General features: G+C 37.3%; 1 protein-coding gene across 2 annotated transcripts in view; it reads right to left on the bottom strand.

Annotated features, from left to right (window-relative positions):
* stard13a (StAR related lipid transfer domain containing 13a) overlaps positions 1 to 25,673 on the bottom strand; it is a 63,228-nt gene that overhangs the window by 5,134 nt on the left and 32,421 nt on the right. For both annotated transcript variants that reach the window (XM_066650783.1, XM_066650782.1), the window contains exons 2-12: positions 24,368 to 24,439; positions 21,788 to 21,869; positions 16,900 to 16,963; positions 13,254 to 14,548; positions 10,334 to 10,504; positions 7,598 to 7,757; positions 6,011 to 6,209; positions 5,171 to 5,384; positions 2,344 to 2,458; positions 1,400 to 1,648; positions 172 to 389 (exon numbers count right to left, since the gene is read on the bottom strand). In XM_066650783.1, the coding sequence (XP_066506880.1) occupies positions 172 to 389; positions 1,400 to 1,648; positions 2,344 to 2,458; positions 5,171 to 5,384; positions 6,011 to 6,209; positions 7,598 to 7,757; positions 10,334 to 10,504; positions 13,254 to 14,548; positions 16,900 to 16,963; positions 21,788 to 21,869; positions 24,368 to 24,439 (2,839 nt within the window). The remainder of the gene's footprint in view (positions 1 to 171; positions 390 to 1,399; positions 1,649 to 2,343; positions 2,459 to 5,170; positions 5,385 to 6,010; positions 6,210 to 7,597; positions 7,758 to 10,333; positions 10,505 to 13,253; positions 14,549 to 16,899; positions 16,964 to 21,787; positions 21,870 to 24,367; positions 24,440 to 25,673) is intronic.

Raw genomic sequence — 25,673 nt, 5'->3', positions numbered from 1 at the left:
ACATGAAATCGATGGCAAAGTGGTTCAACATGTAGTGAAATGTTTCAATAAATACACTTTTTTTTTTCTTTTGGCTTGCTGTTAATTAATTATTGGATACTGAGATGAGAAAAAAAATAATACTGTAGTGTGTAAAACTGCTCTGTATACATATAAAGTGTATAAAGCTACCTGAGCACCACAAAATCTCTGCTGGGGTGAGGGGCCATGCTGTTGAGGGCATACTGATAGACCTCAGTCTGTTTATCCACTGTTTCCAGAACCTTCCCTTGCAAGAGGTCACTGTCCCACAGGTGGCGCTCTCTTAGCACCCGGTTCAGCACCACACATGGTGGAGCCTCGACCTCAACTGAGACACGCCACCGGCGCAGGGGAGTCCCATCACCCACCTTAAAGAAAAAATGAAACAAAAAACAGAAGATCAAGTGAATTAAGTACATTTATTTGAAATTATGGTAATATATTTTTGGTTTCTCAGCAAATTTACACATACTGCCAGATAAATCACTTAAAAATAGATTGCTAAAACTATTGCATAGTATATATAAATTGCACAGCTTATTTAATGTGTAATAACAAACCCCATTTCAAGAAAAGTAAGGAGGGTCAAGCCCATGCATTGTGCCTACATAGCTACACAGTTGCAATATGTGAAGAATGAGGGCTGGAATTGTTTTGCTGAAATAACCATGGACTTCCCAGGAATAGACACCGCCTTGATGGCAGCATATATCTTTTTATCAATGCTGCCTTCATATTCATATTTACCCTCTATATTCATATTTCCCTGAAAGCAAGCTGAAGAACTCTAAAGGGTCATCATTCCAGCTTTACCCTTCATGGACTGGAATATCTCTAGATTTCTTGAATCTTTTCATGATTTTATTAACTCTGCAGGGTACAAGACCTAAATAATTGCCATTGTGCATTGATAAATCTTCTGTTTGACAATTCTCTCAGAAAGTTTGCCATAAAGTAAGGGGCAAAAGCTTATTGTTGCTTTCTAAACTGAGTCCATTTGAACTTTTATATTTATGTGTTTAGAATGTAATACATCAGCAATGTGACATGAATTTTGCTGTTCTAACATTTCTGGAGCGTTATTCATACGCACTTGTCAATATTTAAATAACATAAAAAACGTGGTCTGTGAAAACACATTTTTCATACTTGTGGCAGTTAAAAGAAAGATTCAAGAGAGTATTCATATTCCAGCTTTTCTGGAAATTTGGTTTGTAGATTTTAACAATTTCATACATATTTATTACAATTTAATTTAATAATATTCATAATTATATATCGCATATTCATTCAAACATTTTATAAATTGTAAAATAAATGAAAATAATGCAGAATAATGGTTTTGTAAAGTAGGTTGTCACATTTAAAATGCTCTCACCTTTTTGAATGAAACCTCTGTGTTGTCAATGTTGGGTCGGTTGACCCAGCATTTGCTCTTGTCTTTGACCTCTTTCAGCAGGCTCTGAATCAGCCCCTCCAAGTGGCAGCGATAGGAACTGTCCTCCTCTCCTTCCTCCTCATCCTCTTCCAGTTGCTGGTGCTGTTTGCACAGCTCATCCAGAGGTGGCGCCAGCAGCTCAGCTTCCGTGTAAGAACTCCTGGACTGAGCAACCATCTCCTGAGGAACCTACGCAGAACATGTAATGTGTAGTCATGACTTTTGAGGAAAGGGTGCAGTCTCCTAACATAGTGAATACTGAACATAGAGGAAGTCCAGAAATCAAATTAATAAATCTCAGTAATATCTCTGTAGGTTATATAATAGATCAAAAACAGTTTTAAAGACAAATAAGATTTGTTTGAAGTCTCCTGGGGCTTAGCTGTTTTTCCTGACAACAAAATCCTTGGATTCACTTAAGTGTGTGTAAACTCACTACTGAGTTTAAAGGAAAATCTGGGTAAAGTCTCATAATGGGCTTAGATTTTTAACTAAACCAAAAACAGGAATGTAACTTTTTTCATTGAAGGCTTTCTCCGATTCGTAATAAACAAGCACATTATTACACTTTTATCTTATTTCTCATATCTCCTTGTTGTCTACTGATATTTCTTCTAAAGAAATGTAAAAGCCTCACCATTAAGTCACCTGAGCCATTGATGAGCTCAGGAACGTCTGAGTAATATCAACTGAACATTTCTTGGTCCTTTGAACAATGTGAAAATATTTTACATTTGAAAATTTAAAATGAAACTCTGCAGGTATTTTATAACAATGCACAAAACAGCTCCCCTAAAGTACATTCTTTAACTACACTAGAGCCCTGAATGGTTGAATGGAAGAGCAGCCTGTGAAGTGGAATTCAAAACTCTTAAGACTCTTACCTCAAACAGATGGTTACACTCAGTGATCATATGAGCAAGTCCCTGTGTGGCAGCAAGATTCTCATTCAGGTCCTTTTGGTCAGGACGTCCAGTGGCGTACTTCCTCTGGATGGACCTGAGGTGTAGTGGAAAGAGGAATAAAAATAAAATAATAATCATGTCCTCTTTTACATTTAGTACAGAAAGATATATTCTAATTGGTACTTATCCTAATTAAAATGTTTATTATTACTTGACCTGCTTCTTCCTGGAATTTCATATGGGATTCTGCATTAAAAATGTATTGCACAGATATAAATGTGGAACAAACTTGTTCCATTACAACTGAATTTCCTTTTGCCTAAAATAATTTAACACAAATGCTAAATGCTAATTCCCCAACAGAGCGGAAAATAAGCCACAATTTCCATACGCAGTCTTGGCATTTGTTAAAATTGCAGGGCAAATTAGCTTTGTTTTTAAACCTGTTATTTTGGAAAAAGTGTTTACATTACAGAGCAGATTTTAAAAATTGAGTTATTTTTACACACCGTACTGTGGAAAAGGTTTAGGTACCTAGGAAACTGAGATCCGCCCCCAACCCCAAAATAAATAACATTATTACAGTAAATAGTGATATTTTGTGTGTGAATATGTTGGTTTACCCTTTCCAGATCTCTCCTTGTGACAGCCTAATATTATTTGAGGTTACCATTCAATATCTAGTTTAATCGGTTAATAAATAATTCATTATGTTAAATCAAGTGTGCTGTTGATTTAGCAAATTCATACCTTCAAAGAGAAACTTTTTTTTCTTTTTTCTTCACACTAGCTAACAACACGTTTTTCAAAAAACAAACAACAATTTTGCTGTATTTATTATGTTTCTGAATTTGTTGTAATTATATATAGTTTTATATAATCAACACGCCTATTGAGTAGATACATGATTTTAAATTATAATAATAATCCTAGGTGCTTAAGACTTTTGAACAGTACTATATTCAGTCCATGGCATTTGCTGTTGTAATCACACTAGCTGTCAAATAAGGATATCATTCTGAGTGCTGATTTTAGATTTTAAATTATACTGTACAATTAGATTTGTGCTGTCTGTATAAATGAAGCCTTTGTATGCCCTAGATTACATTAGTTCTGATCCTGCAGGGCAGAGCTTCCTTGTTCAAACACTTCTGCTAAACATGGGAATAACCAGAGAAATTGAATCAAGTTTATTTGAGCCACGAAATCACCAAACTGGCTTTGGCCCTCCTTGACCTGAGGTAATGACGATAATGACATGCTTGGACGTTTCTTTACAATAGGGAAAGTCATCAGAGAATAATGCACTAAATGGCTAAACATTTTTAGACACTTGCTCATCTTAGATGAAGGTTATAAATAGGTATTAATAGTGCCATTCCTCCTGGTATCGAATGCCGCTGTGTCCTGAAAAATCAGTTGCATTGCTCTACAACCAAGTGCTACAGAGTTATACCCTTCTAGTTGATCTTAGGCTCATATTTTGTTGCTCCAAAGGGTTCCATCTTAGTTTATGCCTTTCAATGGAGGTTATACAGGCTGTGTTTGCACAGCTGGAAGTCTGTATGCCCAGTGGATTCACCTATAAGTTTCTGAGTTCCCTAATTATAACTGTTGTCTACACAGTTTTAAAGCATAGTCTTTTATCACAACTGAGCCATGTTGATACAGTTTTCATTTGAGCAAAAGTTTTAATTAGTGTGAAACTATAATTTGAGCATCTATTACAGATCTGCAATGTAGTTATAATTATGGAGTGAATTCCCTTCTATAATTCTCCAAACAAAGATCTAATATTTTTGGCACTGACTGATGCTTTTGTTTTCGAGCAGTTTAAATTTAATCTCATTTCTGATTCTGAGTGCCCAGGCTATTGATGTGTTGGTCTGTGCTGTGTGAGGTAATTTGGTGAAATTCCACTTTATCTCATCTGAATCAACTAGTAGGCCTTGAAAGAACCCAGCGTTGGAACTGTGTCCTCTACTAGTGTAAACCCTTCCACAAAATGTGGTGGCCAAACAGGGGACAACTAGTTTATAAGTACTGTTGATAATACTGAATAAAAAGTCTACTCTGCCAACTTTTCTGGGTGCATCAGAGGCATGTTAAATTTATTGAATATTAAATACACAACATATTTTGTCCTCTGTGGTTCCTTTGTTTTATGGAAAGATGGTGCCTCCCCCGCCCATGAACCTTACTGATTTTGTCTGGGTAGCATGTCCGCTTTAATTCCATCAACACTCCATAAATAGCTGGATAATGTGGGACACAGCATTCATTAATACATTCAATCGTTGTCTGTAACCTCTTATCCAGTTCAGGGTCGCAGTGGAAACAGCATGAACTCATAAAATATTTAGCACCTCTACAAAATGCCATGCCAGACTCCTAAAGACAGAGCACTGTCACATACTTATGAATAGAAAGAGAGAAAGAGAGAGAGAGAGAGAGAGAGAGAGAGAGAGAGAGATAGAATAAGGGCAAAGAGCAAAACTCTTAAGGATAACTTTACAGGAGAGGTTAATGGAACAACTTTTGGAAAATTTCCTGAAATTTTGACAGATGGGTAGAGCAAACTAGTAAAAATACTGTTACTCTGGTAAAATAGAACATAAAGCTGTACAGATGCTTTTCACAACTGTACACGTTACAGTATTACAGTTTCAACATACTCAAGTGTAACTACTTGCCCCTCAAATCTGATGGTGAAAAAATATCAGTGCAGAGTGATCCTTTCAAAACTGAAAAAAAAAAAATGCAGTATTGAGGGATTTATTATTATTATTTTTTTTTGATAAACTACCTTGGTGACAGGTTGTCGTTCTTCATAATGTTGAGATGGAAGAGTGAGGGAGCAAGGCACACGGCCAGATTCATGGGGGTCATCTGGTTTTCATCCACAGACGAAGTGACATCACTCAGGAAGCACAGCAGGGTCTGCAGGACCTCGCGGTTCTCATCTGCCATCAACATGACCGCTGCCTGGACTGCCTGCAAACGCTGCTCTTTAGGGACGTCTACAGAGAGAAAATATATTGAAAATAATGTTCATTATTAACCTGGCATGAACTGTAACAATAATAATGTCACAAATAAAAGTAAAATAATAATAGTAAAATAATTTTTGATTGTGGTTTCAAAATGCAGTCAGTTATTCATTTAGTTTTTTATCACCAAAAAGTAGTTAATATTAATATACTGTTAATAATTTGATTAGTATAGAATCTCTGACATCCAGACCACTGAGTGTCAGTATAATGGCTGTTTGATAACAGAAAGAATTTATTGTTTTAAAATAAATGGTATTTACTCCTTTTTTTCTATCATTTGATCTTGTAATGTAATGATGTCTGTTTGACCAAGGACAGCTCTGGTATTTTCTTAAATTTTGCACCAAAATCTTGCCGTGTAGCAGCTTCTATGAATATTCTGGGGTTATCTCTAGAAAATCTATATCAAGTAGCATGTCTTTGTCACACAAGAGATCACAGTCTATCTGACCTCCACCAAGATTTCATCTGAAGCAACCTCTACAGCATAACATATAATAAATGTTTACGACCACTGTTATCACACTGTAAAGCAGTTATAAGAAAGAAGCAAAAGTCAAGTTATTTCCCTTAAAGCTTATATTTCAACTTACATTGGTAGATATGGAGGAAAGTTTCCCCCAACTTGCTGGTAAGCAATGGCTCTGGAAGATCTCTGAAGAACTGTTTAACCATATCTGCCACATCATACGCACACTGGTCCTCATAGTCTACACTCTCTGGAGAGCTCTCGCACATCTGCCGCAAAGCCTGGATTCGAGACTTCACTCCAGACTTGCGAAAAAGCCCCACCTGAGACCAGACAGAATCAGAGAGACCTGTCAAACAACTGATTTTACATCCAATTTATCTCTGGACACTATGACATACAGCCCTTTTCTGTTATTGTCCCGACCTCTATCATTATCCCAGAGCAGTGTAGTGCATGGAGGTTATGGATAATGGACTGTACGCTCCACTTTCTCAGAATTTCATACCTCATGCTTCCACTTAGTGGCCACATTATAAATTACACTAGCCTTTTCACTATGTAGCCTTTCAGTAGTAATGTCTAATACCAGTAAAAATCTAATGAGTCTTCATATTAATTTGAAACTAATAAAGAAAAAGTGGAAATAGCATTAAAGTACAATCCTTTGCTCATAAAGTGTATTATTAAAGCCCACATTGGACATCCATTTAAAAGCTAAACTAGCTTAATTCCAGAGCACCTCAAATCAACCTAAATAAAATGTACACCCAACATACAGCATACTCCATAGACCAAACCTTTCTGGACACCTTCTCATCAAATATTTATCAAATATTATTTTTTATATATTATTTCCCATAGACCAAAAAGGCCTAAAAATTGTTATATTTAAAATTCTATATGGAACATGGCCACTTTTTCGTCAGATACAATTACATTTTTTTAACATTAACACTGTAAGTAAAATAACTCAGCCTATAGTTGATACAAGAAACACCTAGATGCTCAAAAAATTATTTTAAAAATTCCCATTTCAGGCATTTCTAAGGATTTAATACAAGCTGTGCATGCACAATGTGTGTCCAATTTAACGTAGCACTCATGTACTCATCGTTGTAAAATATAATGTTGGCAATTGTCTTTGCCATGTAAACCAGTGTGAACTGAGAACTTCTGAATCTAGAGTGACAGAACGTCTAACAGTCAAACAAGCTGGGCTTGTGGATTTCATTCTCTAGGTGATTAGGATGGCTTCCTTCTTCCCATCACTGTGTTGAGTTGTCTAGTGACAGTGTGTTGAAAAGAAGTAGTGGGCGACAGTCTTAAAGAAAGTGTGGGCCTTCAACCAGAGTGGTTGTCATTAGAGTGTGGGTTGTTGTAGCTAAGACAAGATTAAATTTAATTAATTAGGGAGAAAGATGATTTAAACAAAATACCATTAAGTAAATAAAAAATCAATAAAATGTAAAATATGCCAAAAGTTTTGCACATATAAAAAGTAAATAGGTATTACATTATGCAGAAATGTATTCTCTATACAGGATGTGCACTAATGGTTTAGACAAATAAAAAAAAATAACAATAATAAATAAATAATAATAAATACAATTTGGCCAAGGGTGTCCAAGTGTTTGCCTACAATTTCAAAACATCTTGAGTATACGGACAAAGGTAAACTGAACCTTGTTGGTCATATTTGAAATCTGACCTGGTCGAGGCATTGACTCCGAAGGTAGCGCAGTGCTAGCTGTAGACAGAGAGGCAGAGGCTGACCATAGCGTTGGACATGTACAATCAGAGGAACTCCAAACACACTTTTGTCCTTGTACTCTGGTCCCTTCATGCGCTTCATGAATTTTGGTACTGACCTGAAAGAGAAGAACGCACAGTAGTGAGGCTGTGTGTGTCTATATGTGTTTTGTAGTGGGAACTTCCACAGGGGACTTAATAAGAGACTGACATCCTAGTGACTGTTGGTGTGTATCCTGTAAAAGCAGTGGGCACTGTGTCCAAAAAGGCCTCCTTTCACACCAGGGTGGTTTCACAGATAGGAGCCTGGAGCCTGGATGCATTTCACTAACTGTATAAGATTGGAAAAGGAGCATGCCAGGATGTAGACACAGATAACCACAAAGAACAGCTTGCATTTCTTTCTTTCCTTCTACTTCCTTCTGTGGGATTTGCCCACAGGCTTGTGAGATAGGTGTGCAACATACCCAAGGATAAATCATGGTCTTGAAATGTGAGACTTTTTTCACATTCAAGTTCAAGCAACACTGGAAATTTAAAATTCGTTTTTGTTTTAGAACGTCATAGAGGCAGTGAAGGAGTGAAGAGGTAAGCATTACACTCCTATTTCAATGGCAATAGCAATTGAATGCCCATCAATACTTTCCTGAATATACAATTATCTAGTTGAAAAAAAACTACCGCTCAGAGACTGACAATAATGCTTCATAAACACCATTACTGCATATCAATAAGACTGGGATAGTTTTATCTTTTCCTTTTTTTTTTTTTGTTTATTTTTAAACAACATTTACACTGCGACCCTGAACTGGATAAGCGGTTTCACACAATGAATGAATGAATTTTTGTGTATAGAAGACTGCAGCACTACCCTACAGTAAAAATGAAAAACATAAATGTTGCTTTCAATATCATAATTTGGGTGTCTTGATCAATTCCATTTCCTGCTAATTTTAACTTAGTAATACGTTCAACAAAAAGGTTGCTAAAACTAAGCATGGGCTAAAATATTAGCTGGTTAGCTAGTTGAAACAACAGCCTAGACCTAGTTTAAATGCTTCCTTACAAATATAACAGATCTGCCAAAAAACATAAAATAACCTAACACAACAATCAAAAACAGTTGATGGTGACTTTTAGCCTACTATGATTCCAGTTACTGCTGGTTGTCAGCTGGTAATTGACAGATGACGTAAATCATAGAAGAACATTGGTTTACACCACCAGTTTGGAGGTATTTTGTGCCCAAGGCTGTCCTGTAATTTCATTAACTTAAAGCGTATTCTTTTCATTCCCTTCCTATTACTAGTGAAATTGTGACTGTGTTGTGTGAAAGGCTCCAGTAATATTTCCCACCATTTCTAAATATTTCTAATAGTAGAAATAGTACTACTAATAATTTCTACTAATAGTAGAAATAGTAGATGATGCATACTTTTAAAGTACTGTATCAAAATTTGAGTTGTTTCATCAAGATGACATGTTGTTTTTTGTTTTAAAATATATCTATATAGGATTGTGTCAGGCCCTGAAGCTATACATTAAAATATGACTTAATCATCATCATTATAACCTAAATTTGTAATATATATCTTGCGTTAATGGGAGAAAATATAATGTAAGTGAAGGCTGCTGTACTAAGTACAGGTTTCCTTCATTACAGCCAGGACTGTTAGGACTTACTGCAGTACTTAATGTGAAATGTAAACAAATCCTCCACCCAGCTGTGGAATTAAGGGGATTTATACTTTCAGAACTGGTTACAGGTAAGCACTTATACTGTACACAAGTTGATAATATCCAAGTAAGTGTTTGGAGGCACTAATACAGGGTCAGCAAACCAACTTCTATGCGGTCTGGTTATACAAATCGATACTGTTCAAAAGATTTATCTAAGTCTAGAAATGTATCTATGTACCAGTCTCTGGTCTTCTTGCTGAGTTTGTATTTTTGTGAAATCCTCTCACTTTGCCTTGGTTTTCAGTTTAACTGCATCAGTCAATTCCTCCCAAATGGCACATTGACGATATCATGTGCAAAAAAACACATGCGACAGACAAAGACCGATTTGCTCAAGTCTATTTGTCCATATGAGTCTCTGCAAGCTTCTTTTGCACTCTTTAAGAATTTGTCTTCATTACTTTAGCTGAACACACATAAAACCATACCTAACCTCAATTCTCTTCCTCCTCCTCATCATTATCATCATCATCATCATCATCATCATCTTCTTTGCCACTTAATTCATTTCAGGGTCGCAAAAGCTCAGTTCTATTATCCATATTAAGTGAACAAATTTAATCCATTATCCTGAGAAAATATAGCCAGTACTTAAATAGGCCTACACACTTTGTGGCTCCACTTTTATTTCTCTATGTGTCACATGTAGTATAGCTGTTCTGAGCTGCTGTGATGGTAGACACTGATAGAGCCCTGCTTTAAAATAAAGTGTTCAGTTATGATCAAACCAAGCAGTCACACAAGACATTGTCAGAACATTGAAAGCATTTCATTTAAGCACTTTATTTTTCCCTGGTGATTTAAGAAGTGTGCAGTGTTTACTGTATACAAATGTCCTTGGAACCTATGAAATATATCTAAATTCAATATGAATATATATTCTGAAAAAATTTCCTTGAAGGCTGCAATAGTATTTTTGGAGTATAGGACACTGTGACACTTAAATATGACTCACCATGTCCAGCCATGTTTGTTGGACATTGAGTATTTTTCCATGATGGCTGTAAGACGCAGCAGGGAGAACTTCTGCAGTAGGCTGAGCTGGCCTGACGACTGGCTGGATATTTGTAACGAAGCTCCCGACTGGCTGAGGCGATTGGACATCCTGAAGCTGGGCCATCTGAGACTAAAATCAGTCAATATATGAATAGAAAATGGTTATTTTCATTTAACTAGTGACTTTAGCTACACTATCAAGGTAGCATCAATGTTATGAATGTTACAGTAGTCCTTTGCTTATAAATTAGCCGTAGAATTGCTAGTGCTCCTGTTTTGTTACATTAAATACATTTGAAAATTCACTGAAAAAAATCACAAGGCCATGTAACATGAAAAAAAAAAAGCCCATAATTCTCATCCATTACAGTATATACAGAGAAAGTCAGGAAATACACTGAAGCATTTCCGGTTTGCAGTTTTATTTTACTGTGGGAACTGTGGGAGCTTTCACTGCAACAAAATAGACTAGATATGGGGTTCCCAGCATTTTTTGACCACAAACCAGACAACACACTTCAGCAGAAATGTACACACGCATTACTGATAGACCAGAAAAATGAGTGGGCAGTTATGTGAGTGTGAAGGGTGTCATTGGGTTTATTTTGTTGTTATTGCTACTAAACTATATTATGTTATTGGCAAAAGTATAGAGCATATATTTAAAAATGTAAGAACACAATTCATGGAGCACTCACATTTTTTCCTTGTTCTTGTGCAAAATAAATATGTGCTTGTTTAGATATTGAGTGCTCACACACAAGTTAAGTTCTCAGTCAATCAGAAAATGGTAAAGATTTTTGACCAATGATTTTGTTACTGCTTCTCCTCTCTTCATTTATTTAACTGAGAAGAGCATGCTGAACACACCCACATCTCCAGCTTGTTCCAACATTAGCAGACCTAACAGCTTCAGGTTATGAGGATCGAAGCAGGGATAAAACTTCTCAGAGCAAGCACAAACTTGTTTGCACACCAATTTGTGCTCCATGTATAGTGCTCTAATATTTTAATTTAAAATAACCCCATAAAATAATATCATACAAATCTGCCCTCTAACAAATATGTGGACAGAAACGGTAACATCGTTTTCAGGGCAATTGTGGTAGGTTCAAATTATTCTGTATTAAGTTTAATCCATAAAGACTTAACTATAATGCAGTAGACTGATATATTAATGGTTTGATAACATTACATTAGGCTTCAATTGCAATACCAGTCTTATCAAAAGTACATTATTAAAAATACTGTAGTTCAGCAATTATACTTGTATATACTTGTTGTGAGGTAGCTGGCAGTTGTGTGGCCTGTGATCACCAATGACCCATGGCCTGGTACTGTACCGTGGCCTAGTGGTTAAGAGCCTCTGCTCTACAAAATGCCAGTTTCCTGGAGCAACACCAAAATACTTAAATATAGATGACTTTGAAACATACCCAATGTGGGATAAATGGTAATATGGCAACAGAGGCCTGTTCTTTGACAGATCTCTCTCTAATTTATTTGCAATAAGTTTGCACAGTTTAAGTTGCTGACAATATATGAAGAGAATGCAAAACAAAATGTTCTGTCAAATGCTAACTAGTTTCAGAGATCTACTCACCCTACAGCTACCTAGGTAGATCACGCCTGATTAATGTATTAGAAGACATAAAACAATAAATGGAGGCTATGGATGAAAATAAATTTTAGCCTGTATTACACTGTATAGCCATAGTCACATATAAACTCAAGTCTGGAGATGTACACATGCAGTACACAGTGTGAGTCAGATGCATTCAGGAGATGCAAGCGTGACTTCCCAGAACATTAGTGGCTCTATTCACACATGCACTCACTCTGACTTTACCTGGAGTTTTTTTACTAGGATGTTAGCAGGAAATAGTCTGCGTGAAGTCCAGAACAAATGTTATAATATTTAAAATATTTGTGTTCACAGATACAGCTCCTTGGGGTAAACACTGTAAAAATTATGGCTACAATGCATGCATTAAAGGAGTTACATTTACATTTTTTAAAATAAAATTCTGCTAAATAATAAAAAAGTTAAAAGTGTCCTAACTTTACAAAAAGCTTTCACTATCCAAACTTGCAATGTAAATCAACCAATGAAAAGAATGTAAATCAACACTAACCAATCAGAAATAACTTGAGACTTAAGACAGCTTAAATGGCTTTAAGAAACCATAAAATCTGTGCGTATATTCTTTAATAAGAGCAAAGAGGTACAACACATCAAATATATTGAATATTTGCCTTTCATTGTGTGCTTACACTTGTGGCCAGTGTATACAGTTGTACTGACTATGCCAGGAAAGTTCTGGTTGGCAGTTAGAGGACACGGTAGCCCCTTTCACACATGCACTGTAACCTAGAAATGTTCTGGAGTTTACCTGGAGGAGCTGTCTGTGAGAATGTGAACACCTGCAATATTTGTCCCGGACTTAACATGGACTTTAGCCTCCTAACACCCTAGTAAAACATCTGGTAAATGTCAGAGTCAGCGCATGTATGAACAGAGCCAATAATGTCCTGGAGTATTTGCAGCCTTTCCTGTACGTGCTGCACATATGCCATTCCATGCCAAAACAACTAGAACATTGTGAGAATGCATCTGACACAAAAAGTGTCCTGCTGTGTGCTGCAGGTGTGAAAGGCCCACTCCAGACCTGATATTGTAATGTAAAAGTGGCTTGGGTGAAAAATCTTAATCAATGTATATAGTGACCATTTGGTAGTTGTTGTCTTTGCTTCCTTCATGCCTTAGCATATGATTGGAAATGCCATTAGAATAGTGTTAAAATGGAAAATAAATATTAATGGGAGAATAGGTCTTCAAAAGCACTGTTTGAAATAGATGTAATGATGTAAACTCTCACCGAGGTCTTGTCAATGATGCCCCCACCCCTGAATCTCGTCTCTCTCTGGTGCTGGAAGTGTCTGTGTCATTAAGAGACACACCATCCCTGTCTCCTTCACTAGGCGTGGTTAAGGATGTCCCTTCAAAGTCCAGTGTGATCTGACTGGAAGACTGGGCATTCGTCATCCCTCCGTCACCCTCACCTTCACCCTCAGGCAAGACATTCTTGGACCAGTGATCCACGATCTGCTGAAGGCCGTTCACATGTTGCAGGATGTCATCCAGGTGCGGGAAGAGATCCTCTTTCTCCAAGTCCATTAGGTCGCCAGTGCTGGCATACAGGTGTGAACCTGGCACATTATCATACACACTGATCCGGCTACCCCTTGGACAGCAGCGGGTTATAGGCCTCTGCTCCCTCTGGCCTGTGCTTTTTCCAGCCCGTAATGGCCTCAGCTGATCTGACTCTTGGACCCTCCAGTTTCCTGTGTCCCCGCTTGCAGGAGCCAGACTTTCAATGGACAGTGCCTTAGGGAAGGTTCCTGGCTTGTGGTCCTTTGGTATGTGAACCACCAGGTCTTCATAGGAGCGAAACTCATTCTTACGACTCTGTTCTACAGGCCTCCTCCTTTGGAGGACTCCAGAAAGTACGTCCAGATCTTCCAGGTACATTCCTGCCCTTTTGCTGGCACTGTGAGATTTAGATATACACTCCTTTAGGTCAGTACCAGAACAGCTACCATTCTCTGATGTGATAGTCTCCTCATTTGCAAGGGTAGCAGAGCAATCACCAGCATTTGGAGACCTATCAATACTAAATGGCTCTCCATTGAATATTGGAACACAGTGCAGTGATTTGAGAGCCTCTGGCTGACTCTGCAGGACAGGACCACTAATAGCAAGAGATCTGCGATCTGGACGTCCCAGCGAGGGCCCCCATGAGCGCCCCAGAGTTTCCATCCGTCGCAGGAAGTCCTTGGCACGTGTGCGTCCACGTCGTCCACTTTTGGCAGGAAGTGAATTATAGTGAGGCAGGTCTCGGGGTGCGCTTAGAGGGGCAAGGGAGGCAGAATCTGGCATGATGGACAGAGAGTCCTCGCTATGCAGGGAGCAAATCTCTGGCTCGCTCAGATCCGTCAGGACACTTTCACTGCTCACTGTGGTCCGCATGCCAAGGCCCTGAGAAGGATTCCGCCCATCTGCTCCCCTCAGAAGGAGGTCAATGTCCTGCAGGCGAGACCAGCGATGGCTACTCCGCTCAAATGTCCATCTGCTGCTGATGGCCAGCAGGTCGTCTTCATCCGAGTCCTCGCTCTGCAAGAGAGAAAAGCATCAGGTGTTACACACAAATTCTAGACTTTTTTACAATGTCTATATGTCTATAGTTAATAGTGAGGTATTTAGGAACCAATAACAGTTTGTTATCATTTCATGGGATTTACCCCACACTCATAATTCTATATCAAAGTTAGGAAATCTTTTAATCTCTTATACTCTAACTTTCTAAGTCAGGCAATGATTTTGAAGTTTATTATTGGGCAATTTTATTTATTATTATGCAAAATATAATGGCAAAACATAAAGATATATAACAAATGTTAACACACTACAATGGGTTAAAAGCTCCAGGTGATTGTCTGTGAGGAGTTTGGTGTGTTGTCTGTGCGGGTTTCCTCCAGGTGCTCTGGTTTCCTCCCATGGTCAAAAAGCACATGTTGTTAGATAAATTGGCAACTGAAAAAGTGTCTGTAGGTGTGTGTGTGTGTGTGTCGCCCTGTGAAGGACTGGCGCCCCCTCCAGGGTGTGTGCCTGCTTTGCACCCAATGATTCCAGGTAGTCTCACCCAACACGACCCTGAACTCGATAAGTGGTTATGACAATAAATGGATGAATGAACACAGTAAAACATACAAAATATTTGTGTTTTTAAAAAGGAACATATACGATTGTAGGGAACTGTAGGTCTCTCTGTTTTTTTTAAGCTCAGAAGCTCTGTGTCTTTTAAGATGAAATAGTGGCTGAAGTTTAACTTGTATGTAAGTTACTCACTTTTTGAATTACTACAGAAAATCATTTGTAACTCAAGTTTAGTTTTGTAGTACATTTGGTCTGTTTTACTTTCATGCAGTTAGCTGTTTTTGAGAAATTTCCACCTAAATAAATAAAACAATAAAAAATAAATAAATATCAGTATTACCTAGATATGGACCAGGAATAGAGCATTATCATATCTCAGTTTGTGCTTTTCAAACTTTGGTGTTCTCTCTTTTGTCTAAAAAGAACGAAAGGCCTTTCCACTGCCATGAGGAGAGAGAAAGCCTAGCATACCACAACTTTTTTGTAGCACTTTACTGACAGCAGAGTTTTATTTATTTATTTATTTTTATTACAATCATGAATGTCGCCTTTATGTAACTGAAAATATTAGATAAATAGAAGAGCACAGACTTGGTTGTAAGATTTCTTTTTGGCAGTATCAATCCCTGGAAGGACTTGTTATATTCCATATCCAGAAAAAAAAGATTAAACTGAATGAAGGTTTGATTAACAAACCAGATTATTAATTAGTCCTATATCAGGTATAGTGTAAAATAGTGTAAGTTATCAGAGTGAGAAAGGGAATTCTGAATCTGCCAGTAGTCCCTAAACATTCCACAGGCAAGTGAGGGTTAGTGCTTTTTTGTGTGTTCCTACATGCTGAGGCTTTCATCTGCAATAAAATTAGCCTTACATTTTATTTTATTGACCTGATTATTACATTTAGACCCATTTTAGAAAACTACCATTTATCTGAGACAAATCTATCTCCATACGTCTGTTGAATCTATACTCCTTCATGGCCCATGTGTCTGAATAGTCTGCCACTAGGCACCAGATGGTTCTAATAAATGTTAAAGCTGAAAAATCTCAGACTCAAACTCCTGGGCATCTCAAAGGAAACAGCTGTGGGAAGGTTGGTCAATACTTTGAGCTAATATCATCAAACAAGCTTTGCTAAAGAGAAATTCCTCCAAGTCTAAAAAGTAAGAGAATTACTGAACTCTTTCAAGGGAATAAAGGAATTAAAAAAATTGTGTGGGACATTACAAAGAAAACCCTCCAGTTATGTTCTACAAACACAAAAATGAAAGAATCTCAAACATTCACAAATGAATGAGAAAAGAGTTCAGTATAGCTCACTCCCATAGCTCTCTGTAGAACTTATTGAAGCCCAGCGGAAATGGAATGATCACAACAAACATGATCTTCTATAAATGACCAGTGTCACATGGGAAAGTGGGAGGAATGAACTTCCTGAGATATAAGAATAATTCAAAATTAAGTGAGTTTGAGGATGTATGGCTCCACAGTGTAAAAAAAAAAAGTTAACTGAACTTACAATAAGCTGACTTTTTGTGTCTCACTCTGTCAACTTATTATTAGAATGCTACATATTAAAAATTTTAAGACAATAGAATAGAAATGTACCAAAATTACTTGGAATTAAATCTTTCCATCGATTGGTATTACAAGTTAAGTATATATTAGCTTTCCATGGTTTTCAAGTTACAATTTCAGAGAAATTTTATTTGACAGCAACCCTATAAATGAATGCCCCTGAACCATTACAGGTAGAGTAAATACAGCTAATTTTTTGTCAGAAGAATGAAAAGCTGAAAACTTACTCGCTTCTTGGGGAAGCCCACGTCCAGTTTCATGGGGGCACACTTGTTTAGAGTGTTGAGCCGCCTGAAAAAGGTAGAAGAAAAAAATATTTTCTAAAAGCACTGGTCATTCACTAAAACACTGGTCCACTCAGAGTCTGAATGAAACAGAAAAAGAGAGAGACTACAAGACAGAAGACCATCAAAACCACTCAGTAATTCCCTCCCATTTCCAGGTACAGACAACACCCATCAGAGATGTGATTGGCTGAGAGAATTAGCAAGCACGAGCAGGTCAGCCTGGAGTCCCGCGCTCTTTCAGTAGAGGTCAGAAAGAAGAGTGACCACTCACAACGTGTGCTTGTATAGTGGGGAGGGGCTGCCAGAGCCTTCTCTTCCTCCTCTTTGAAGTCCCTCCTAAGCAGGCCTTTAACATTCTAATCTCACTGATCTTCACCCCAGGAGCAGTGCTGTCCACCCCCCAACACACACAGCCACTTTAACCCTCATGAGCTGTTAGCTAGTACTTCACTTTTTCTATACTACTCAGCAGTAATTGTTCAATTACCTATTGTCACTGTCAGAACAATATTATTTCACATGAACACATCAAATACTCCTTAGACTGTGGCAAAAGTATATGATGAACAGACCAATATTAATGCTCAAACATTATTTGGAATAAAATCAATTTACATTAACATGCAGGCAAACACAAGGAACATGTTTGGCTTCTCCCGAAAAGTTACAATGTTTATACAGTTCATGTTATTATGGGTTACACATGTTATTAATTTATAATCAATTTACTTTCTATATTGTCAGGCTCGAGCCTCTAGTTCTGACTTTTTCCTTTTGTTTTGATGTCAAAAATGAAGAAGTGTACCAAAAAATGAAAGAACATTTTGTCCTGCAAAGCAAGCAGCTGCATAGTTTAAAAATCTAATAAAAAAATAACATCTCCTTTGCTAAGATAAAATGTGATACTAAAAACGAAGCTTTTAGTAATAATTTGGCCGTTTGTTTCATTAACTCACACCTATGGACACTTTTGAGTCACCATTCCACCTACCAACATGTGTTTTTGAACCATGGGAGGTAACCGGAGCACCCAGAGGAAATCTACGTGAACAACACACCAAGCTCCTCACAGACAGTCACCCAGAGCGAGACTACCTCGAGGTCCCTGGAGCTGTGTGACTGTGACACTTCCTGCTGCGCTACCATGCCACCGCCATTTGTTTCAGAGAAATAATATATAATATATAATATAATAATATTACATGCATTAAAAAAAAAGTCCTTAACTGAGAATCAAAAATGCAAAGAATATTTGTATAGTTGTTTATTTTTAATATAGTTGTTTACATTTTGCATCATTCATACACTAGTGTTCAAAGGTCAGAAATAACTTGTTATTCATGATTTATATTCTAATTGTTGTTATTTTATTCAGTAAGAATATATAGCATAACTAATGTACTAATATTCAACATATGATGCATTAGCATGTAAAATACTTTTAAATCTTGTTTTTCTAATATTTCCTATTTAAAGATTATTGTAAGTAAACTATTTCCAGAAAAGGGACATACATTACCAATGTGTCACACTCCCTTTTCTTTTAATTACACTTTGCATGCCCCTGTCCCTAACTTTTCTTAAAATGAGGCATGTATGTTATAGACTGTATTATGTGAGTTAAAATGCTGGATCATGAAAGTTAGAAGCTAAAAAGTATTTAAAAGCAATAATTTGGAAGAAAAAAAAAATCTAATTTACAAATTATAGTCAGATGTTAAGTCCAGACATGTTTACTGTATAACTTTGCTTCTTCATCTTAATGCTTGTGCATTGAAGCTAACTTTACTAACAAACACTAGAAGCTAAATCCTTCTGTAAACACAGGTATTGTCTAAAATGGCTGCCTGCAGCTACATTGTTTAGTTTAGTTCGTTTCACTTTAATAGACCAATTCTTGATTGAAGAACTGGTTGCTATCATTTTTACCCAAAGTCATTTAAGCTGCTTATATAGTGTTTTCTACATCTGTAGCTACCAATTAATAATCTAAAATTAGACACCAATAATCCTGGCTTATTGGTTACATTTTTCTTAACTCATCAAGAAATAACTATAATCAATTATCATTTCAAATCTCAGGTATATGTCAGATTTGAATATTATAGCAACATTTTTAATATTTCACAACTTTCTGAATCATTATATACATATGGAAATGGAGAACTTCAAACCTCATTTGAGAACTATAATAAAATATTTACATGTATTTTCAAAAAGTTTAATATAATTTTGTATACATTTGAAATTGAGATTTGAAACCTCTGAAGAGCATTCATTTTCCTGTTTTTTTCTTTCTATCATGGAAAGGATGAAGTGGTGATAATAATGAAAGAATGAATAAAAAAATATTTAGTGAGTATTAATATTGCTATAATAGGTCTAGACATTCTGCAACTTTCAAGAAAAGTCATCTGCAGTATTTAATAAAGGATTCCCAATAACACAGATAAAAGTAAGAAAGTCAGGAGACTCAGCCACTCTGTTCAATGGTGCTAATTAGTATGCCCTTAACGAGGCACAGGAAACAAGGAAGCAGAACAGGAATTGGCATGGTGTGCAGTGGATATATATATATATATATATATATATATATATATATATATATATATATATATATATATATATATATACATAAAGAACAACACCATCTTATACTGTCCAAGGGAACACCGAAAAGGCTAAATACTAGGTGTGAATATGCTGCCCCCCAGACTGTATAAATAGGGGGATACCAGCCCAAAGCTCGCAGTATCTATCTCTATTAGGACAATGAAACACCATCAACTCTCAGCAAACCACAACACACCAGGTTAGCACAAACAGCAGCATGCTCCTCGTGGTCAACTCTACCAGTTGGCATGACATTAACCCCACTATCACCCTCTTAGCCCACATTAGTGTTAGCATTTAGCAGATTATTGTCCCACATCTATTGTAGCTGACACCATCCTACACAGGAGCTGTCTCAGCCACACGGTGTAGTTTAACATATCAACCCATAAGCACACTGCCATTACCTTAGATTAGCTAGAGACCTACACATATGTATATACACAAATATGTTCATTGGGAATATGAGGTATTGATTCAACAATGATGATGTGTTTCTGCTTGTATTTACCTTTCTTTGTATTTAATTTTGAATATTGGGAATCCTTTTGATCTATGTACAGTAAAACCTCTCTAAGTAGAATATTTTGCATACCAACACACAAACTCACAAATCCCTCCATTAAATACAGCAGATGGCATTTCTTAAAAGGTGCAGAATGTCCAGACCAATTGTCTGACTCATAAACCACTACTGGCACCTTCAACACCTCATCCTTCAAACATCCCTAACTCGTGACATGTGCCGGTTTTATTAGTGAGTTTCCATTAACTCTCCAAGCCTCTAAACATCAACTGCTCAACTCCAAACTCATGTTTCTGTATCTGGCCATAGGGCTTAATGGTTGTGTTTTGATCTTATTAAACATCAGGGGCCCAGACTGCAGTAATTATCAAGAAAATTAGTGTGTTTATGCTGGTGTTGAGTCTATGGTCATGTTTCCATTTGACCAACTGACTGAAGGTTGCTGAATGCCTTGATTGACAGTAAAGCTTTAAGGTGTCACTAACGTTGTCATTATCAGTTAAGGAAGATGCTGAACCTGCTAGAACGACTCACAGTGGCAGCACAAACACACACACACACACACACACACACACACTCAGGGTGATAGAGAGAGAGAGAGAGAGAGAGAGAGAGAGAGAAGGACTTTTGTTAGCGCCAGTCTCTGGCCTCCCAAGGCTCCCTCCAGCCTGAGAGAGGGACATCAGAGTGGGCTCCGGAGGGGAAACATTAGGGATCAAAGCACAGAGAGAGACACACTTTATTGAGGACACAGGTCAGACAGCTCCAGAGGGGAGGTCGCCACTGGCCAAGCATCACTACAGTCCTTCCACTTTTCCCTGACACTCTCACACTAATACAAGACAGCAAAACTTTTAAAATAAATGTTCCCCAACATAATTTCCTATTTGGATTTTAATGCACTGACAATATAAAAACTGTAATTCATTTGAATAAAAAATCAACCAACCAAATCTACAAAAATGTAATGAGTTATGGAGGGTTCCTCCAAAGCTCTAATGTTAATAAACAGTTTAAATAATCCTGCAGAAAAAAATAACTGATATATTGTTATAATTTTTCATTCATTCATTCATTGTCTGTAAGCGCTTATCCAGTTCAGGGTCATGGTGGGTCCAGAGCCTACCCAGAATCACTGGTCACAAGGCTGGAACACACCCTGGAGGGGGCACCAGTTCTTCACAGGGCGACACACACTCACTCACACTTGCGGACACTTTTGAGTTGCCAATCCACCTACTAACGTGTGTTTTTGGACTGTGGGAGGAAACCCACGCCGACACGGGGAGAACACATAATTAAACTCCTCGCAGACCGTCACTTGAAGCGGGACGTGGTCCTTGGAGCTGTGTGACTGCGACACTACCTGCTGCGCCACTGTGCCGCCCTATAATTTTTCAAGTACATCTAAATTTTTACTAGTTGCAAAAATTCTCTGAAAAACAAATGAACATTTAGTTAACCTGCTTGAGTTCTGATAAACTACTGGCAGAAACACATTTGTTGTTGAGACAATTGCACATTTTTATAAAAGTTCTGTGCATTCACACACACAAGCGTAAATGCATGCATCAATAGGCTCTTTGGGAAATTCCACTTAAAATGAAACAACCACACCCCCACAAAAAAAAAACAAAAAAAAAAAAAAAAAAAAAAAAACAAAAAACAAAGCACAAACTACTGTCTTACCGGCACAGGGGCTCCACCAGATCTTTGTCAAGGAAATCATGGTCCTTTTTTACAGCAGATATATCAACAGGAAACTGGGAATCTACAGAAGGAAGAGTCACACAGAATTCCAGGTTGTTTAATAAAAAAAAACCCTTAACATTATCTAATTTACACAAGTGTACCCTTACCCTAAATGTTTGCCAAGACACTTTTGGTGTCTGAATTTTGCTTGTTTAGTTTTGTACTGAAGCTACAAATATAAAGAGATGTAATGAAATAAATAGGTTAAAACTATGTAGGCCATGTATGCCATTAATTTCCTGAATTGGAATATAAGTTTTGTAAGTATTGTGGCCATTTTTATGGACATTTCTATATCATACAGTGATAGTTTTTTTTTATAAGTTATAAGTTTTTTACAAGTTATACACCAACATTTACAGCAAACTTCACTTCTGCTCTAAAGTTACTATTTAGGGAAATATATGTTTTTAATTTTACAGTGACAATATATTTGTTCTTCTCAAACAAGCCATTCTGAAGCTTGTAACAAGTTGCATTATTATACCAAGTCATACACTCCGAAAGAAATAGGTCAGATGAAAAGAACAGAAACATAACTGATATTTCATTATTGAATTGTTATTATTTTTATTGTTTGCCTAGCACCATGGATAACACCTGTACCCTACACACAAGAGTGCAAGGTTAAATGCCCTGGTCCGGCAGGAGTGACACTGTAGTATCCACTGTCTGGGAAATGGCCTTTTAAGCTACATACAGATTTTTAAGATTTTTAATTCATTATTTTTCTAAAGGCTTGTAAATGATTTTTTTATGGAAAACTATTGTGGATTCAGTATATAGTGATCTTTATGTTGAATCGTTAAGGCTGTGTTCAGTAGCAAACATAAGCTATGTAAAAGTCAGAAAACGCACTTATGTATCATCATATTTATTTGATGACACAAATTGTCCAAATGGCTCTTTGTTTTCCATTGTTTTCTCATGGGAGTTTAAGTATGCAACCTCAGTTTACTTGGCATTAAGTGTAGCATTGACGCAAAAACTGCCTTAAGGAGGAGGGGTGGAGAGGAGGAATGGAGTATGGAGAGGAGGCAGGGAGGATGGATACGACGAAGGGTGGAGAGAAAGAGAGAGAGAGAGAGAGAGAGAGAGAGAGAGAAAGAGAAAGAGTCAGAGAGAGAGGATGTGGGAGAGGAAGTCCCTCCGACTCATCTGATGGAAGACAAATGGAAAGGCCTGAGTTGTCCAGCTACAGATAGCAGAGCCTTTTTCCCATGACCCCTTGTTCCCCTCGGACAGAAACCCTAGGCTGGAAATAGCTTTGTGTGGATGTAGGATGAAGTGAAGAGTGGAAAAAACCCTACTGATTTTAAACTGAGAGCACACAGCTGTGTCAGTGCAACATGTGGTCCATTCCAACTGTATAATCACAAAACCGTGGTATGGTATGGATAAGAGTAATGCACTACTTTTTCTGGTGCATTCTGTTCAACTTTTCCCTACTCTACTCTTCTTTATTCTCTCCTCCCTTCCCTTTCCCTATCGTCATATTCTCTCTCTCTCTCTCTCTCTCTCTCTCTTGGCAAACCTCAGACAGGGCTGAACAATTTAAGGAATTTTTTATAAGGTGATTAACTTCTATAAATTAAAAGAGACTTGTTTATTGGGGTTGTGGTTGTTCAGCTGTATCTGGTCAAATTCATCTGCAAGCTGTTGAGTTGTGTGTTAAATATTCAAATATAAAATTGTAAATGTAAGCTGTAAATAAAATTGCAGGTTTGTGACTGGAAAATTGCACCCTTGCTAACATTAAATTCATCTTCTGGATATAGCCCTCCTGTTACCTTTAGTCTTTTATCCTTGGGGTCAATTGTTTCCCAAATTAATGTGTCAGGTTGTTTATGTGTCTTTATTTAGAAATGAAACACAAGTTAAATAAAAGAGGCTAGGGCTTAAAGCAGAGGGACTTTTTGTTTTTAAGACTGTAAAGTTATATGTTAATAACTGTCTTAATTACCACAATATTATCCACAACCACCAAAACAAATGTCTGTAAAATGTTGACCAACAGTACCCTGGTGAGTTCAGGATGTGCAGTAAATGTGTAAAGGATATTGAAAACGTATAATCACGTAAATATCATGTTTATTTATTTTGCTCATTATTTTAGGATTGCTCAGTAACAAAAACAAAACAAAACCAAAAACAACCAAACAAAACAAATACCAACCAGGCATTTAGAGACATTAAACATTGAACGGGGTCAAACCGACCCCAAGGATGATTAGAGGGTTAACCTCAGGGAAACTTAATTTCATGGCATATTACCTATCATATATATTCATAAAAAAACTATTCTTAATTTCATTATCATTTATTGTACTACTGTGTTTGTGGGAGATCTTCAAGAACACACAGATAATGGCATGCAGGATGTGTATGTTTGTGTCCTCTCTTTTCCACATCTCCCTTTCCCTAGGACCGTCTGGTCAGTTCTGTGTTCACTGAAAGATTCCCTTTTTGTGTTTCTGTTTGTGTGTGTGTGTTTAAATCCACATTGCACACACTTACCCTCGTAGAGTTGGGCATACTGTGGGAATCCTGCTGCCCTCAGCCAATCGCATGCCTCTTTTGCTTCAATTTCTGAAAAACAGCAAACAAAGTTGCACATGTCAATCAACATGTAGAGAACATGTAAAAATAGCGCAGGAAGCCCTTACTTAGAAAAGGTAATGACTAAAACTAAGAAGTCAAAGAAAGTAAGTGCTGGTGTTCATATTGAACATTGTGTTGATTGTTTATTTCATGAAAATGGAAAATGCAGCTTTTCCTCTCAGAGAGAGAGAGAGAGAGAGAGAGAGAGAGTTGATCTGACATCCAGAAAGAACAGAACTACCTCCTTGCTTGTCCTCACCCAAACACAGTTCACTCATTCACTCCAATGTACTTTCAGTTTCCCATAGTTGATCTGCTGCTTTCTATCTTTTAGAACCCCCCCCCCACCCCCCTCATTCTTACATACACAGATCTGATGTAGGCTTATAGAGGCTTGTTCAGTTTCACTCTTTTGCCCCCCCCCCCCCCCCGCCCCCCCCCCCACCCACCCACCCACCCATCATATCATTTCCTGCTTCCTCTCTTTTATCTTTCTATCACTCTTTCTTCAGTTTCAAATCCACATCTGATATACACTTATTCAGACTTTGGTCCTCCTTTTCTTCTTCTTTTTTTTTTTTAAAGTTCCTTATTTTGTGAAACATTCAGCAAAATACAATTTGTATCCATTCAACAGATCTGTCTCTTTTCAGTGTTCTTTTAACAACAGTAAATGCTTTCCCACTGTATACACTCTAGCAGGGAGGAAAGTAGTGAAAACAATTATAAATAAATAAATTAATTAATTAATTAATAAAGAGAGAAAGGGAAAATTAAGTCACGCTCACACATTCCTTCACACCGATGAAAATTTCTGAGCTGCCAATCCACCTACCGAAGTGTTTTTTTTTGGACCGTGGGAGGAAACCGGAGCATCTGGAGGAAACCCAAACAAACACGAGGAGAACACACCAAACTCCTCACAGACAGTCACCCGGAGTGGTACCTAAGCCCACAACCTCCAGGTCCCTGGAACTGTGTGACTGTAACACTACCTGCTGCACCACCGTGCCGCCCATCAGTACATGACAAATGTATTCATTTGTAAACATAATGAAAAAGTAATGTTTTTTACATTGTACACATTTCATTTTCTAAATCTAGCCAATTTTGTATCACCAGCACCATCACCTTTTTTATCTCCAGAACCTACAAGCAACAATTTAAACAAAAAAGCTTTCTTTCCTTACCTTTTCTACCCCACCCCCCAACTCTCTCTCTC

The sequence above is a fragment of the Hoplias malabaricus genome, chromosome 18 (assembly GCF_029633855.1).
Source record: "Hoplias malabaricus isolate fHopMal1 chromosome 18, fHopMal1.hap1, whole genome shotgun sequence".
In the NCBI taxonomy this organism is placed as follows: domain Eukaryota; kingdom Metazoa; phylum Chordata; class Actinopteri; order Characiformes; family Erythrinidae; genus Hoplias; species Hoplias malabaricus.
Note: the sequence above shows the minus strand (reverse complement) of the source record. Positions and strands in the feature narration are given on the sequence as shown.